This window comes from Clytia hemisphaerica, unplaced genomic scaffold (assembly GCF_902728285.1).
Source record: "Clytia hemisphaerica strain Z4C2 unplaced genomic scaffold, Clytia hemisphaerica genome assembly, whole genome shotgun sequence".
NCBI lineage: Eukaryota > Metazoa > Cnidaria > Hydrozoa > Leptothecata > Clytiidae > Clytia > Clytia hemisphaerica.
In genome coordinates, this window is record NW_027103590.1 from 895,679 (window position 1) to 914,726 (window position 19,048).

General features: G+C 35.8%; 1 protein-coding gene across 1 annotated transcript; it reads left to right on the forward strand.

Annotated features, from left to right (window-relative positions):
• The first annotated feature begins 10,155 nt into the window (after positions 1 to 10,155).
• On the forward strand, positions 10,156 to 18,736 carry LOC136801554 (uncharacterized). The gene is made up of 7 exons (XM_067058193.1): positions 10,156 to 10,397; positions 14,556 to 14,709; positions 15,423 to 15,577; positions 16,015 to 16,158; positions 16,577 to 16,721; positions 17,004 to 17,297; positions 17,905 to 18,736. The coding sequence occupies exons 1-7, from the start codon at positions 10,176 to 10,178 to the stop codon at positions 18,390 to 18,392; spliced, it is 1,602 nt and encodes a 533-aa protein (XP_066914294.1). The 5' UTR covers positions 10,156 to 10,175; the 3' UTR covers positions 18,393 to 18,736.
• Positions 18,737 to 19,048: the final 312 nt, after the last annotated feature.

Consider the following 19,048-nt stretch of genomic DNA (forward strand, 5'->3'; position numbering starts at 1 on the left):
CACATCTACTAGACCAAAAGTGAAAAGAAGAAAAATTTTTACCATGCAGTGGTTTTTTGTGAGCGTTATACTAAAGACCTTTTATGGATATGAAGTATTTTGAGTAATCACAAACTTTGAGTCTTTTGGTTGGTTGGAAATATATATCATTTAGAATAGAGCCATGGGAATGCTAAGGAAGAGGTTAAAACTATTGATAGTTGATAATTGCAACCAATTAAACCCATACTTAAAACTTGGAGCATCAATCACCCCATTCTTAAAACCGTTAGATGTTCAGTTATATAATCTCTCTTCCGATACGGTAACTAAATCTTAATCGAACACATCAATCATGTTTTGGTTTCTAAAAGAAAACTTTCGGCCATCATTCTTAAAGTTTCTATTTTTACATAAGTGTCCCCGTTTCATATCAGACACATATTTCATATCAGGACAGTGTCTTTCTATTGTTATATTATTCTGATATAAACAAAAATGTTTTTATTTTCCTCTTTCTGACCAATCTTGCTCCACATCCGTGTCAATCCAACGTGAAAAAGCTTGTGATTAAAATTGATTAGTAAGCAAACGATGTCACATAGTTTTTTTTCAAATTTTCAACATTCAGCTGTTTTAATAATCCTATATCCCAAAAAATTCAACGATCAAAAACTCTTTTCCAGACAACAGAGTACAGGAAAGAAACAGAAAATCGTCCTTGTGAGAATGTACAAATCGTAAAAAAAAATCCAAAAAGTCAATAGCCACCTCACGATAACACACGAATGTTTCTTGCTTTCAAAGTATTGATAGTAGGGATAATTCCAACCAAAAAAGAACTTTTCTCCTTTGTCTCAAACCAGAATCATCAATTTGCGTCAAACCTGCATTCTGAGGGCCACTTGCATTCTTATTGCGGTAACATTATTTGATTCGCACTGAAGAGAAAGGTACTCTTCACCTGGAAACCACTCAAATCTTATTCTCACCTTTTCAACAGGATTTTTAAGTTGTGAAATCTTCCAGCTCCTTGGTTTCATTTCCAAATAACTGGACGACAAGTATCTTATGTCAAGGGGAAAAGATTACAAAGTTGACGAGACAGCGGTGTATCAAGGATACTTGTATAGCGAAGCAAGTGTCCTTGGGTGCACTAATATGAAGAAAATTTGATGAAGACCATTGGTACAGAATGTGAAAAAGATTGACCATGCTGATTGTTCTCACAACATATCATCTATTCTGCGCACACCAATCTCTGCTCTAAAGGGATATGGTGAATGTGACTTTATAACCTGGTTATTGAAGCGAAACATTCAAAAAAACTGTTTACTTTTGCCTAAAGCAAGTGATTGACGATTTTTTTGGCGCGATTGTATTGCTTTAACCAATCAGCTCGCTCAATAGCTCATTTGATATTCATTCAAACTTGTGTAAAGAATCGAAGCGATTCACCTATGTATAATTTCTTACGGAGCCGGACGGAGCCAATAGAGTGTATACGTGCCCTGCATGGAGTACTAAGAGTTTACTCATGAATAAAAGCTGACTGAGCTTTAACCGAAAGGATAGAAAATGAGTCATACTACTGTGTTGTGTCAATCAGGTGTGGTGAGCAAGCAAAACTCTTTTACCAGCATCTTATTATTGGCAATGGAAATTCATTAATGTAACTGTCTTTTAACCAAAGCCTTATTAAAACCCGATGATTCAATTTGCTGTATGACTCATAATGCTTTCATATGGAAACACTAAAAAAAAGGTAATAAAAACATTCCAATTATTTTCGCATTTGCGGTTCTTCCTGTGAACTGCTTTTTCTGTTTCAGCTTGGCAGAGAATTGGAATCCTTTTATAAGAAACTTTGGTTATAAGACAGAAATATAGAGTGATTGTCGAGTGGTCAAGACGACAACACCGCAAACCAAGGGTTTGTAGTTCGAATTGGACTTTTCCAGATAAAAATAGAATATGGGAGATGGAGGATATAACATTTTTTGGGAATTTACCCTAGGACTATTAGACCCCTTGACAGCAGGTCTAACCCCCCGGACAAGCATCAGTTGACCCCCTGGACCAAATTACCCTCAAACAGAGCAAAATCACCCCCAATCAGAGCAAGTTTACCCCTAGACAAAGCAAATTTTATAGATTTTTCACTACCCCCGGACACTATATCCTCCTAAAAATGTTCTAATTTACACCATTTTGTTTGTATTTTTGTGTACATTCTTTCTAAATCGGGTATTTTAAAGTCCCCAAAGCCTTATGTTCTTATATAGTTTATTGTTATAAAAAAACGTGTACTCTCACGTAAAGCGCATGCTTTTGTTGGATACACGCTTTTTTTATAAGAATATTTACTATAAGAATATCAGGGTGAAAATTGGCCAAATCGTAAGAATACCCTTAAGGGTATTGATAAGAATACTCGTCACGTATTTGGTTAACAGAAAAAAACTTGAATTTAAACTTTGAAACAGAAACATAATTTTAGCTCCAAATGTGCACTCAAAAGTCCAAAACTCTCAAATTGACCATTTTTGGTGCTTGTATAAAAGTGAAGTCCAAAAAACTAAGAATACGTTAAGAATATTTCAGCCTCAAATTTGGGCAATTTCTTAAGAATACTTGACCCTCATCCAAACTAAACTATTCTTATAAAAAGAGATATAAAATTCATTGAGACCGTCCGAAAGGTTTGATGCTGACGATGTTCGACTCTGATGAGATGTTTCATCGCAATATCAAGGGTGTTCTATGCGCTTCTTTGATAAGAGAAAACAGTATAATTTTTTCAGAAAGAGGAAGCATAGTATAATCTTATCAATGTTTTTAATGGGAAGAACCTTTTTCATATACGCCTACGAGAAGCGCATTAGAGCGCTATAATTGTTATCGATGAAAGTGTTTTATTCTCGTTTGAAATTTGACCACAATTAACCACACCCGATGGTGAGGTGTGTGCCGAATGTAGGTGGTAATTAAGATAGCGGTGTGGCTGGTGAAAGGTACTAAGGGTGTTCCATTAGTTACTAGATTTGGCGGATGACCGAAAAACTTTTTTCATAGGGAACTTATTTTGGTGGATGGCTAGAAAACTAAATGAGGCAGGAATTTTATTTGGTGGAGGAAGGATATTCTTGGTCAAAATAAATTAATTTAAAAAATAAGAAAACTTTTTTAAGGCCTGAAATAGTACACATTTGGGGAGTGAACACAATAACTAAAATTAGCGTGAATTTCATTTGGCGGATTGGCGGGAAAAAAAAAATTTTGCGGAAACTTAATTCGTCGGATTATTACAAAATCCGCCAAACCCGCAAAAAAATGTTCCGCCAAAATTTCTTCCCTTACGGTATCGATTTCTTATTACTACACACTTAACTAGAGTACTACTTGAGCCCCGGGGGCGGGGACTGACCTTGAGGGCCAACGGCGATGTGCCGCTTGAGTTGGAAAAGTGCACCGCCCTGTCAGATTTGAACGTTTTATAAATTTGCGACCTTGTGTCAGAACTAAAAATCGAAAAATTCTTGCCACTTTTCTTGCAAAAATAATTGAAAGTGAAATGTTTTCGAATATCCACCCTCCAATATAACCGATACACGGCTTGAAAATTAGTAAATTAGAAACCCTGTCAAATATCTTCAAAAGATCCTGACCAGTGCGTGGCATGCCCATGAACCCAATTTTGTCTAAGTGCACACCCTGAGCCTTTATATTAAAATGAAAGTATTGCTTCAGTTAGGACCTGGCCATAAACACTCTTGACGGCCTATTTCAGAAAAAGGGACCCTGTCAAATTCGATTCAAGCAATAATTAGGATCTGAGAGGTAAGTGTAAGAAAATGGTTCATTTAAACCGTGATCAAACGTATAGTAAAATATTCTTTTCACTTTTGAAAACAAAGAATCTTTCATCTAGAAAAATTGTCAGTGAAGTAATTTAGATGTTGATTGTGCATACATACATGTACGTCGGTTTGCGACAAATGAAAGGTTTCTTTATTATCATTCAATGATCCGGATTTAGAACAATATGAAAATATACAACATTTTGATTATTCAATTATTTTCCGTACTTCCCAACAGATTTCATAAGGTATATCGCAATTTAACAATCATTGAAACAAAAAGAATACTTTCGAAGCAGATTAATATATCCGTAGAATTTAGAATTAAAAATGAAAACTTTGATGGAAATTTTGTTTTGGAATTATGGAAATTGAAATTATGGAGACTATTTCAATAACTTTTGATGCGTTTCGAGAGATAAAGATAATTTCTAAAATACCTCATCAGTCCTAATCTAACCTCTAATTTTGTCATAAAGGCTGTTTTCGTCACAAAAAAATGGTCTAAAAAAGCCCCAATAAAATTTGAACAAAGCTCCTCTTTTACCCTACTTATTCCCTTCAAAATTACTTCAGGTTTTTCCGATAGAACATTGTAAAGGGGCTGATAAGGTATACGCTTTTTTTATAAGAATACACTTTATAAGAATCTCCATGATGAAAATGGCCAAAAAATTAAGAATATCGTAAGAATATCATGGAATTTGGTAACAAAACCTAAGAATGCCACTTTTGTAGGGCATTTTATCATCAAATTGCTAATTATTCTCCAGCAATGCTAAATAGGGGGGGGGGGTTTTGTAGGGGTTCGAAATACCGTTTTCCCGTCTCTTTTTTCGTCAAATCCCGTAATACCGTACTAAAAAAGGGCCAATCCCGTCACACCGTAAAAGTACAAACCCCCCCCCTAAATAGTTCCACAAAAATGCCACATTTTTGCCTGAGGTATTTATTACACGCTACATTTCTGCTGGGTTTGGATCCAAATCTAAGAATGCCGAAAGAATATTTTTGGATGATTTTTACCAAAATGTTAAGAATATTTTAGGATGATTTTTACCAAAATGTTAAGAATATTTCAGGATGATTTTTACCAAAAAGTTAAGAATATTCATGATAATTTTTACCAAAAAGTTAAGAATCATGAATGAGTTTGAAAAACACCATTCTTATAAAAAAACCGTGTAGCTGTGATTCTATCAAAAGTGAACCCACAAGCTCATGCTATGTTTTCTATTTTTAACAACTTCAAATCTGAGAAAGGAAATCATTTTTCAATGCGCCGGGTATTACAAAACAAATGCTCTTATATAGTCGACTTCCCAATGCAATATTTGGTCATAATTCAGTTCGATTTTTTGTTATTGGAGAAGTCTACCAAAGAGGAAGACATTATACTTATCACATTAATTACTCTAATATCCTCCTTAGGAACTCGATATGAGTCCTGGAAACTTATCTTTAGGTTGACTGGACGATTTACTTAAAACTTCTCAACCAAAAATTACATAATACAATGCTTTGCTTCAGGCACTTATTAAAGGCTTCATCTGCAGCTAAGGAAGTCGATCAAAGAAAATCGGTGTGAAAAATTGTTTCCGTGAAAGATAACCTCTCTCTATGAAACGTTGTTGCTTAATACGCAACTTTAAAGATAAAGCGCGCCCGTTTGAAGATGGTGCAACCAACTTAAGAAAATCTGGATAAAAAGCTTTTTTTTTATTGAATATTTTTACAGAATAATGCAGGCAGCTACACTGATATTACTATATTGGTCCTAGCTTAAAATAAACTAATAAATTTACTAATAATGTTTATTTAAGTATCCCTTTATAATAATTAGCTTCCTGGTATTAGGAGATCCCAGCTGACACACAACGTTATTTCAACGTTCATCTGACGTTATATGGACGTTATGAACGTTAGATAAACGTCGAAAAAACGTTGTGTGCCAGATGGGATGAAAATAGCAAAGACTGACTATAAAATATCATTTGCAAATACTTTGTTCTCAACGTTATACCAAAATCTCAGGTAGATTTATTGAGAAATTGCTAAAATTAGAGGCGATTAAGATACGTAAAATAAATACAGTTGGCTCTCGCTAATTCTAACATGCCTGGAAAATTTTATTTGTTCGAATTACAGAGAGATTCGAATTATAGAAATTATTTTACGAAGGTTCCTCCTTGACAGGGGTTCAAAATGAGTTCGAATTATTGAAAAGATTCGCATAGTAGAAAGTTTGAATCCACTGTTTAGACAGAGTAAGCAAACGATATCACTCTTATTTAAAAACAAAACCTTTAAGTAAATGATGAAATATAGTACCGCGTTGATTTAATTCTACTTAACGTGACATTCCTCAAAATAATCTACTTTCTTCGTGGAGCCATCTACCATTAAAATCACATCCAAAATATGGAAACTTTCGAATGATCAGGATTTGTTTTTCCGGAAATCAGATTCAACGTTAAGATTCTGGTGGTGCCTCCAATCAATTATAATCGTATCTTTTGATGAATTAACTGAATGTTTTATTATCAAACGGAAATCCGGGCACTCGTTCTGGGTCTTCATACATTGGGATAAGGGTTGGGAAAATTTCATGATTTAACGATATTATCATCTATTATTGGCCAATTAACAAGAAGATTAGCAAAAAGATTTCGTTCCTTTAACTTCGGCTTACATAATACCCTACCACCCATAAAACAGTATGGTGGACGTCTGGAAGATTATTTGAACGTCCAAAGTTTTGGATGTTTTGTGTCATAATGTTATGTCCAATACACTTTTCTTTATAAGCAATCCATGTGCTAAGGCCCAAGCCCTGAAGTTAGCCATTTTTCAGTATCTTCTAAAGTAAAAGCTTTTTAGATAATCTAAGCATGGCAAACCATAGCTCTTGACCCAAGAAGCATAAATATGGCATAACACCAAGTGTGGTCAAAGCAATTTTTCAGAAAATGAGCTAGAATGCTGAGCAACCCAGCCCTGACCCGAAAATTGGAGTTGCTTATAGAAAAAATGTATCCCATGGCGTATTTTGAATGTTTTGGCTAAGTTATGAAAAAAACCTGTTAAAATACCTATAGTTGTGACGTAATGCAGGAAGTTTCTTCCATGTTTTGTCACAGTTTTCTATGGCTGATTGTTTTGTTGTTACAATTTCAAAAACCAAAACATTAATCAGTCATTGATTAATAGAAACCAAATAATTAGATTCTCTTTCATCGAAGAAGTCCGATCGATCGTTTCAGATATCCACTTGCTTCAAGTCTGCTTTCTAGTTGCATAACAATGTCTCACATCATGTTTCTTTAGATGAGAGTTGATTTATTGCATTTCGTAAGGACAAAGGAAAATGATGAGATTGAAGAAAACATTACTTCTTCGTATTACCTCGTGAAAATTGTCAGCCTAAAAAGAAACTTTCCTAGACATCAAAAGTATGACATTTTCCCCTCTTTCCCGCTATTCGCGCGAATCATGCATTCATGCAAACCGCTAGAGATGGAGCCTTAGTTAGAAAAAATCTTTATAATTGCGAAAGAATTACTCAGAGTTTAGGAGAAGATTTGTGGCATATGAGAGTTAACAAGCCAAAGAGTGTGCATACTAGTATTATCGGAGCAGATTAATTCTAAAGAATTACTTCGTAAGAGATTCACATTCGCCATATCCCTTCAGGGCAGAGCTTATATAGCGTGCGTAGACTGGATGATCTGATATGAGATTAGATTATTAGAGCCCCAGCGTAGAAACATGGCAACAGTCAAACTTTGTAGTTGTGGAAAGAACTGATCATCTATCTGAGGTATATCTAACGTCCACCGAATAATGTAAGACAGACGTCGAAAACATTGTGTATCAGTTCGATTGGTTCATAGGGTTTTTTTGTATTTTACCATCAAAGACAAATCAAAGAGTTGATTTAACTCTAGAGACCCTAACTAAGGGCATGGGGAGAGCAAAGACCATTTTTGACTAACAAGTTGTCTGGAAATGATTCTATGTCACTAACAAAGGACATGGGGAGAGTGAAGACGGTTTTTGATTAACAAGTTGTTTACAGATGATTCTATGCCACTAGCAAAGGGCATGGGGAGAGTGAAGGTGATTTTTCGTTGACAAGTTGTCATCACCAGCATAATCACGAGTGAAGTAATAAGATGAAACGGAAGATAGCACAATTAAATAATCATTAAATACTTCAATTACTTTTAAACAATGATCATTTTGCTTTAAATACCTCGAGATGATACTGATGAAACTGTTAATCGCAAGTTAGCTGTTGGAATGTCATGGTGGTGGTGTGTGGAGCGGGGGAGCTGCTATTAATTGAAGTAGGGATATAAGATGCTTTTATTGTATGAAGTTATTCTGCAAGATTTGAAGAAGATGAGTGAATATTAGTGTGGAAGGCACCAGTACTTTTAGAAGTGATGTAAAAAGTGAGTGAGGGCATGATCGTGTGAGGGTGGGATGAACCTTGAAAAACCGACCCTTAAGTGCTGCACGTCTGGTAAGCCATTTACCTTGAGTACCCCCCCCCCTGGCCTGCACTTTAGGGTTCAATATATAAGGTGTTTAAAGTAAGGCTTGCGACCATGTTGGACGGTTTTTGTCTCGTTTATCTTTCATTTTTGGACAGTTTTTCTGTCAGTTTGGTTAAACGAGAGAATTGAAGTGGTGAATGGAGAAACTCTTGAGATTTAATTTTCAAGTTTCCTTTTCACTGTCAAATTCTCACTTCCTTAAACTTTTATGAAACTAGCTTTGAAAGGTATTTCAGGGAAGCTGCAGAAATTCAACACTTGAAATTTCTTTGTTTACTAAAGGAGGTACTGCGATCTGATTTCTTTAAATTAAGTTTAAAAGCATCGAAAATAACTTTGCATGGCTCCATAAAGTAGCAAAATGATTCAAGTTGTGCTAACGAGAAGTTTCAATTTTGACAAAGACTATAAAAAAGTAAATGACTCTGAAAACTGCATGGAGATAACCAATCATTTGTTTGGTAAACTTCCAAGATACAGATGATATGAATGTTTTACGAGCCTCGAATTGGCTACAATTCAGTTGCCAACGAGATTACGAGATTACGAATTACTACGAAAATAGTCTTGCAAATAAAATGTTATTAATTAAAAGGACGAAATGGATTTAATTAGGTAGCGTGGTGTGGCTTATTTTATTAGCCAACAAGAAATCATTTGTAATAGCTTGTACAACAACAGCGTGGTGGCTCGTGTTTTGTGAAATTTCAAGTTCCTTGTTGATGTAATGGAAGTTGATAAATGATGATTTCGAAATGCTTTCTTCACAGGAAATTAAGATGAACAGCTTCATGGATGTTTTATTTAATCGGGTTAATTCTTTTTAAGACCTCATTTCGCGATTTTGCTAATTTTTGCCGTGCAATTGAAATCAAATCCACGCGAAATTTTTAATCAGTTTTTCGGCACAAAAGACGAAAATTGCTGTTTTAGGGTCATTTTTAACATATTCTTGGCTGACTCGCGAAATAAACTTAAGGCGAGATTTTCAAACTGCTGGAATCGCGAAATAGAAATCCTTGCGGAAATGAATCCAATCAAAGGAGTACAAACGTCGTGTTAACCAAGTTTTATTGTTCAGTAAATGTGTCATTACGGATGTGTATGGAATGCTAGTATTTTTGAACCTCTTTTTTTCTAGCCTTTCGTCAGACTTATCTTGTTTTGAGCCCACTCCCTTCCACGCCCTGTTTGCAGCATGCTCCACCTTCAGACCAAGGACGTTACTCCACTTTCGTTAATATTTTAGGGGAAAAAACAAAAAAACTTTATAATTTAGAAAATTTGTTGCTTCCAAGTTACTGGTTAGATGATATCGATAGTAGATGAATAGATGACAAGAAATCTCAAAAGTCAAAACGAGGCTCATTAAAAAAGGGGTGGAGTAATGAAATTGCATCTGGTAGCGATTTTTGATTTTTCTTTAATAAGAGGCATCTATTTTCATATTGTAGCCTTCAATTATAGAGAAATCTCAGAAAATTATTCGATAATTGAAAGCTCAATATCAGAACTGCCCCTGTTTTTAGAGAAGTTTGTGAAAAGCCAAATCTAAATCTAAATAGAGTGGGCGTTGTTAAAAGCAATCATCGAAACTTTGCTGGAGACACTGTCTTCTGTATTACTTAGGCGGACTTTTTAGATGATTAGGTGTCTAATCTGTCATAAGGACGTTCCAATGTACAAGAATCGGCAAATCCCAAAGTGTCATTAATATTTCTTTATTCATGTTTCAAATTCTTTTTCAGATTCAACACAACAAAAAAAATCAAAAATGTCTTTTTCAACGAATATATGCTTATACATCACAATAATTTTGGCTTCATCAACAACCATAAATGGTCAAGGAAAGCGAGGTGTCTTCTTCCGCCAAGACATTCCAACAGATGACCCCCTGGAATTCCCTGCTGCTTCACCATCCAACCCAACACCTTTTGTAACCAAGGAAACCAAACGACAGATTTCGTTTTTTGCTGAAAAGTATTCAGAGCTGAGGGTAAGTACTGAACTGAGATGAGAATGAGGATTATTCAGGATGATTGTCTCGAATCAAGCTTTCCTGAGCTTTATTTATAATGTCAAATGTATCGTTTATCAAATATTCAAGATAAAATGAATCTTTTAAATTTAGGGAACATCTCATTCAGAAAGACCAACTAGATCAAAATTAAGAGGTGGTACGTCAGGAAAAGCCCCTGTCGCACAGTTCTAAAAGCTCTTCTGGGCTAAAGGGTTTTTCAATGCAAATAAAGTCTAATATCTTCCTCGCAGCGATGTAGAGGAAGTGGAATGAAACTTTATCTTCTCTTCAATGTCATAATTTCGAATTCATCCCATCCAATTAAATATCTAAAACCATAAAAATTAAAATTTAATGATTTCAATTACCACAAAAGGATATTTAAGGTTTAAAATAACAGTTATGATGAGATTTAAAACTCTTCAATACTTCGATTGTTAATCGCTTTGTTTACAATTTAAAGAGATTTACCAGATAATTGGCAGAGTGGGTTGAAGATGCCAAAGAAATTTTATGGACCAGGAAATGCTTGCTTTTCTTGTAAAAGTGCCACGGATTATTGGCCATAACGTTTCACTGTTTTATTTCGATGTTGTCCTGGTAGCAAGATGGTGCAGATTTGGATTTAATTGTGAGCTTAAATATTAAAGCTTCACATTTGAGTAACGGAGTTGGAAAAGGTTGGCTGTATTGTTAAAAATATATGTATCTTCAGGTCGAACCCTTACACCGAAAATCCCCAAAAATATCCCTGTGTAACAGACCCGCTGGGAGCCCAGCCCCACTGGAAAGATTGACAAAAATTTCTTCCCCGGTGGGATAATACCTTACAATTCCAGCCCCACTGATTGAATTTTTTTCATCCCCATTCGAAATTCAATGTTTAAAAGTTGCACTCAAAAACCTTTACCACTGAATTTTTTAACCTTGGAACAAAGGAATTTATATCCCCATTGGGATTTCAATAGGAATTTCTATCCTCACTGAGAAAAAAAAGTTCCAACGGGGCTGTGAGACAGGGTGTCCAAAAGAGAAGCAACACGAAATAATTGGGACAAAGCAAAGAATTTTATCATATGTCTTAATCATGAATCTATTGAAATGGGTGCAGCATTTTTGACTAATTCTTCAAAAGTTTTTGACACACGAGATATAGGGAGGCTCAGGAAATCCAGATTAACATTTTTAGAGGAAGGAGTTTGCAATTAAGTCGAATTTAAGGATCCTTATAATATTATCAGTGTTAAAATTGCATTCCATTAGATAAAAATATCTTAAGCATTCTAGACGAAATAGGGAAGAATCACTTTTCAACGTGTGACAGCGTATCTTAATTATCCGCAAGGAAATACTGCTTAATATACCTTAAATATGTGGGTGAAATTATCCGGACAGATTGTTAGCAAAGCGAAAGAAATCTTTCGCCCAGATAAAATGTCATATAATGAATTTCAACAGGATCCCAAAACTCCCAAAACTTAGCTGACAAGAAAAATTATATTAAGGCGAACAATAACTTCGCGCACATTTAAGTTAAACTAAATCAGTTGGAAAGGGACACTTGAATTTCATTTGAGAGCAGTCTTCCAACTGAAAAACAAAGTAACATCAAATATTTCACTGAGTTGGAATTTTCTTCCATAGTGATATTTCCAAATAATTTTCTCCTTGAAGCGAGATTTGCAAATAGAGGGACTTCGTTGTTTTCGTTTCACTGGCAAAAATGAGGTGAACGTATTATAAATACGTATAATTTATATAATAAACTTATCAGCTCCATTGACACCGGCCCTTCTTAGTGTTATTTTTTTCGTCGCTGGCTTAATAAGGACCGGCGTAAGGGATCGGAATTGAATTAGGCCGGGTTTCAAATGGTAAAATGAGTTTTGGCGTGAGGACCAGCGTAGAAAGGGCCGATATTGAAATCTTTTCTGGAAATCAGATTGAGGAATGTGCAACTCATTTCAGAGGTATTTTTGTGACCCAAATGGAGCCAATATTTTGATTGGTACGCATTGTCATTAATCATATCAAAAATTAGAAAATGAAGGGTAAATTTGAAAACAAAGTCATTATAGAGTTATTTTAATGGGGGATATTTCCTTTGGTAAACCGCAAAATGTTTTCGGGCTTTTTTTCTGAAATTTTGGGCTGATTAAATTACAAACAACCTTTTAAAACTAGGGTGGCCTTGATCATTTTACATTATTAAGTTGTCAATCAGGTAGTAATGATAAAACAAACTATAGATTTAACTACTAGCTGAATTCGTAAAATAAACCCAAAGTTTAACTCCCCTGTGCAAAGATAGGACAGTTCTGAGAAGGATATTGTAAAAACAAATGAAATTGTCCGCTATTCAAAAAGTGTGTCCAGCAGTAAGAATAAGTTTTCAGCAACTCTTAAATTTCCTTACAACAATTTTCAGACGGACAACACCCCCTTACTGAGAACTAGTGTAAAAATGCATTCATTGCAATCAATATTTGCGGACGTGAGGAAGTTAAGTTTATTAACGACTTCCTTTTGCTTTTTTTAATGGATGAAAAAATATCATTCAAAAGTACATACTTAGAATCATTTAATCCAAACGCAGAAATTCTTTTGGTATACATTTCTTTCAATGAAAAATTGCACCGTCATTTTAATTTGAAATAACTCAATGCGGGGGAAGCACTCAGGCGAAATTGGGAACGGGGACATGCCGCTGGTCAGGGACCCTTTTTAGGCTCTGAAGATATCTGACAGGGTCCCAAATTTACTAATTTCAACATTTGTACCTGACAGGGTCGTCTTTTGGTTAGTTTGGACACTTCTCAGGGTGTAAATGGAAAGTTTTTACCAAATTTTTATATCTGACAGGGTCCACTTTTCAAACTCCAGCGATATGTCCCCATCGGCCGTCAAGTTCAGTGTCCCCTCCCCCGGGAACTCGAGTGAAGAAAACCCCAGGTTTGGGTTTTAAACGGGAATTCAAGTTTTTATCTTTAGGGACTACAAGAAAACACAAGTCAAGCTTTTAAAGAAACATGGCGCTTTGATAAATTTTAACTTGTATTCAAGTAAATTAGCGAGGAATTTGTACCTCTAAACAAACTATTTTAACGTTTTAACAGTCAGCAAAAATTATGCAAACGCAAAAGGTCAATTGAATGAATGAGTCATCTTTATGCCTGACAAGCTTCAGGAAATGATTTATAACCCAATAAAATTGTATTGAGTAAACGCACTCTTTAGACTTTACAATGATTTTAAGCTTTATTCGTCAATTGCAGATTTCCTGACATAAGATTTTAATTGTAATGTCACATTTTAAAAGGACAGTTAATTTTTAATGATGCTTAATTGATGAAAAAATGAGGCTGTCTTGCTTCACATTTGGGTGATTAAACTTTTAATGAGACATTCTGTAAAAGTGGAGTAGCACTCTCTGACGTATAACCTTCACTATTTTTATTCTTTAATGTTCATTAAATAACATTGATTAGTGATAATGCATTAATATTAGACATTTTGGACGTGCCAATTTCTCCACTTTCGCGCGAAATGAGCGAAAAATTTTAACGTTTTTGTAAGGTCATTGGTCGGTTAAAAATGAAGAATTCTATTGGTCAAAATTGACGTAACGATTGAAAAAAGTTGAACTTCCTTCAACTTTTTTTTTTGTTCGCGCGAAACTTTTTTATGACGTAATCTTTTCTTCAGGCAAAAAATGTTGAGAAAAAAACTGTCGCCCATTTCGCGTAAAAGTGGATCACATTACAGTATTCTAAATATCTATCGTTTTCAAGGTTGACGTATTCTATAAAAAAAACCGAGCCCTTGTCTATCGTTGTATTCTCTTGACAAACGAAAATTTCTAACTTTACCAACCTTTCCCAAGATTAAATTGGACAAAGCTATACCAGTCAGTTTGTAGAAAAACCCTGTAGGTGCTTAGACAAAATGGCGAATGCGAGCATAGTCTTTTTTCACCCTTGAAAGGCTCTCACAGGGGTAGAAAAACCACAAAACAGCAATTGATACGACAGAGTGCCATAAATGCCAAACAATAAAAATCGACTTCTCCTTACAGGGACATACATTCTTCGATCAAAATATGTTCAAACACGTTATTTATTTCCTTATAACCAGATCTATCGCGATGGAATTATTATCTTCAAAGGAGACGAGCCCGTAGGAAACCCCGGATGTCCGTCACAAGCACCACAAAACTTCAATGCATTGGCGCCTTTCTGGCTACCCACCACTGGTGGAAGTGTGACCTTTGTTGAGCTCGTCAGAGAGGGTACGTATCATGAAGCTGTTAGTGCTTTGTGGCTAATCATTATTTTTCGAGAGTATTGTTTCAGAAGTAGGGGAGGGTCGAATCTTGCTCGTAGCAAATTCTCAGTTGAGAAAGAAATACTTGAGTTATGGAGGATTGATACACCCCTGTATTACCAGCGGAACCCCTGCCCTACTGGAAAATCTATTGTTTCGGAAGTATAGGGAAGGCGGCCGAATGGAATGATTTTGCTCATAACAAATTTTCAGTTCAGATAAAAGGTTTGAGTACTTGGGTCAGAAAGAAGTAGATCGATTCGGAAAAATCCAGTTACTTTGGGAGTAAGCAAACCTCAAACAAGCTGCATGTTCTTATAACTAACATAAATTTCACCCATGAAATAAAAAGCTATTTGAAAACTTTGAGTTATCATGTTGTTACTAAACCATCCTGTACATATTCTTTTTAACATTTCTAATAAAAAATGGCTGATCGTGGGTTAAAATGACGTCACACGAAATCGGTCTATACTCGAATAATATAGGAGGGATTCACCCCTGTGTCACAAACCCGCTATAGGGACCCTTACAGTTTAATCCCCGCTCTGAGAAAAAGGGACAGTGGGAAATGGCTGAATCTTCCCTGAGGGAAAACTTAACTGTTTTGACGCTGAAGACCTCCCTATATAGAAAAACAGCACAAATTGACCAAATTGGCTTTTTTGTCTATTATAGATGACGAAAACATTGAACTGTCAGCCACCAACTTTTTGAGAGACGAAATTCAAACATCTTTCAGCGAAGAGGTCGCTTTGAATGACATCGAGGCTGTCGTACTAATCACTTGGATAAACACATTTCATGCAAACAATGGCCAAAGACAGGAGTTGGTGGGTACCTTATTGGCCCTTTTTCATGCTGATCCCTTTTAAGACGGACCTCATAACGCCAAAACTCAATTTTTCCATTTTTGACCCGATTCTAACTTAATTCCGATTCCTTACGCTGGTCCTTATTACGCCAGCGACGAAAGAATAACGACAATAATGCCGATAAGGTATTCTGGAAATTCACAAAAACTATCTTCAAGAAAAAAAGGGAAGTGTATGGCTTTCATTTTTAACACAAAATGAAGCATTTCTTCGAGTGGAAAACTTTAGGAAGATGAAGATGTGGTATTCTTTAGTCCTATTAAGATCTCATTAAAGAGAGAGAGTAGAATATAGAAAGTCCTGCTCTGAAACATATTCAACCGTTAAATGAAGGAGATTTGTAAGAGAAACATTCATAACGTCTGACCAAATACTTAACTCATTTCCTTTTTCAGAAAAACACGTTTCAACTGGCAATCATCACAACAAGAGCAGGTGATTCATATAGTATCTACATCTACCGAAGGTTGGATATTGGTTACGTGAAAAACTTGGGCGTGGCTGGTGGGTGTGCCGAAGGACAAGCAGCCGTGGTTACGGTAAGTAATCTACATACATGTTCTTACGATGTTCTTATTTGTACCCAGACTTCAGTCTAAATTTTCTTATAAACTGGGTTCTAATTAAAAAAAAGTGTGTACAGTTTTAACCAGCTCCATTAGCATTACATTTTTCGTTGCGTATTGACAGCTGGTGTGTGTTGCTGTTAAAGAGAACTGATTCGTGGAATATGGATTGTGAGACAAAAAGGATCACATTAAATATCAATCTATCGCAATCTAGGGCCAATTGCACTCTTTGATTTTACTGATGGACGTTGGTACAATATGATTGCTATCTGAATCAATAATAATCGAACCAAGGGACTGGGTTCCAGTGTAAAAATATGGGATGTGATAAAGAATCATTGGGACTTGTAGTACAAAATGTATATCATATGTGTTTTTATTCATTTAGATTGGCGCGATCACAAATGACAGAAAGAACCGATTCTTTATTGACCAACATTTCCCAGACGCCGTGAAGCGATTCGCCTCTTTCTACACAAACATTAAAGATCACAGAAATCTGGGAAGATACATCATGAAACTCAAAGATGGGGGTGAGTGTTGCATTGACCTTCGTTGCTTCGGTCCTTGGTTAACAAACCTCTGGTGACCAGGCCCGTGTTCACTAACTTTCCGCAGCTCAACACAGTTAAGCGAGCAGATATATAATAAAGGTGTTAAACGCCAATGAATATTTAAAGTTTCTCTGCAATAGATTTATAAATTTGCTCTTCATTTCAACCATTCAGCCTAATCGCCAATATTCTAGAAATTTATAATCTGATTTATTTCTCCTCGCTTATTTTACCCATATCCATTTTTATTCCACTTTTCAGCACAACAACCAACTCCACCAACTCTCCGATGTGTCAATAACCCAGACCCCATCTGCGCCGCTTTTAATTGGTTCCGCTCATTCCAGGTGGATTTCGTCAGTAAAACGTTCTGTTTATTCAGAGACGCAGGGATCTATGCCTATCCGTTCACTTGCAACCAGTTCGTGCAATGCGGTGTCGGGAAAGATAGTTTCACTTTGAAGACTTGCCAGAAAGGAACCACCTTCAATAATCAGTTGGGAATCTGTGACTCGCAAGCTAACTTCGAATGCCAATTCTCAATTGGACTTTTTGGTAAGTTTCAAAACTCCTAAAGTTTAGGATTCACTGCCTCAGTCATTTTTTACGGGTTGTTTTTTATAAGAATAAACTATATAAGAATATCAGGCTTTGATGACCAAAATATTAAGAATAAGTTTGGAACATTTTAAGGCTTTGTAGACTCTAAAAGGCTAAAACACCCGATTTCTTAGAAAAGTGGACAAACTTACACACAAAAACGGTGGATAAAGCATTAGAACATGCAAAGCAAATTTTTAGGCTTTAAAACTCAAAAAAGCTAGGAATATCCGAAGGCTTCAAAAATTTTGGGTGAATGTTCTTATAAAAAATGTACGAGTCGATTCACTTTTAAATTCGATCTTCACGAAAGCAAGAATTTTTCTTGGAAGAGAGAAATATTCGAATAAAAAAAGAGACCACTTTAAAGAAATTGACAGTGCACAGGATCAAGGATAGTAGGTCGAGTTACAGAAAGATTCAGGTTACAGAGGTTCGAATAAGAAAGACACAGGTAGAATATTTGTAGTGTGAAGTCCCTTGATAAAGGGAACACTTTCATTTCTTTAACATAAGATCTTCCGATCAAAAATCTATTTTCTTTTCTGTTTTTCTTTTTCAGTGACAAACATGAAAAACATGACGTTCGTTCTACCGACACCCCAAAAACAAATTCATGAAAACTTTTGCTTTTTACGACAAGACGGATTTTTTGCCGATAAAACCGATTGTTCACGATTCCTGAAATGTCACAGCAGTCGTGGAACGATCGAAAAGTGTCCAAGTGGTACGTTTTGGAAACCGAGCGAATCGGGAGAAGGAGGGCGGTGCGATTTCCCATACAACGTTGATTGTGGTGACCGCCCTTTACCGCCCAAAACTACCCCGAAACCAAACGTATCGATTTGTGAGAAACAAGGAAACGGGTTTTTCCCTGACCCTGATTCGTGCTCAGCTTTCTTACAATGTGTACCAGGACGCTCAAACCCTTTCAAGCTAGAATGCCCAAAAGGTTTGTACTTCAGTAGGCTTGGAATGAATAAAGGTTATTGTAATCGACCAATCAAAGTCTGCTGTAAGAAGGGTGGCGATCGAAAGCATTGCTGGTAACCATGGTGATAGTTGTTTGCTGGCTGAATGTAGTCGAGAGCCCGGTTGCTATGACTACAGGAGGAATTTCAATGAGATTCAGAGGGCGTATGTTCACCTTAAATGAACATGATAGACTCACGAGAAATGTTAATTAAAAACGAATTGAGAGAAAAAAAATATTTTAACTAATTTGTAAAATTCACTTTTAATTCCTATTATAAATATATTTTCATGTTATTATATTTTTTCTACAAATAATAGATAGTTTTGTTCATTAAGTTTTATAATTGTTATATTTTTGTTGGCAAATATCACAGGATGATGTTTGCATTTTCATGATTTGAAAGATATGTAAATAAACTAAAGAAACCGGCTTTGTTATTTAGCCAGTCCATACATTAATCCGAAAAATAATTCTCAAACAGTCGCAAAGGGAAGTTCCAAGGGGAAGGGGTAGAAGAGTAATTTTAGTTCACATAATTCAAGGTATATGAAGAAGAATATTTTCAAGGGTTTTTTGGCAAATTTTGCTTTTTTACAGGGGTACCCCCATATATTGTCAAGAATTATTTTTGGCTTGAAAGGGTTCGTCCACCCCTCTGTATTGACAACATACCACAAGGGTTGGCGAGGTTCAACCCCGCCCGCTTACTTGCTTTAAGAGAAGAGGTGGG

Bases quoted from the DNA above. Each gene is read 5' to 3' on its own strand.
- LOC136801554 (XM_067058193.1), top strand. From the start codon at position 10,176: ATGTCTTTTTCAACGAATATATGCTTATACATCACAATAATTTTGGCT. The intron at 10,398-14,555 runs GTAAGTACTGAA...CCTTATAACCAG, and splicing joins AAAAGTATTCAGAGCTGAGG to ATCTATCGCGATGGAATTAT. The intron at 15,578-16,014 runs GTGGGTACCTTA...TTCCTTTTTCAG, and splicing joins ATGGCCAAAGACAGGAGTTG to AAAAACACGTTTCAACTGGC.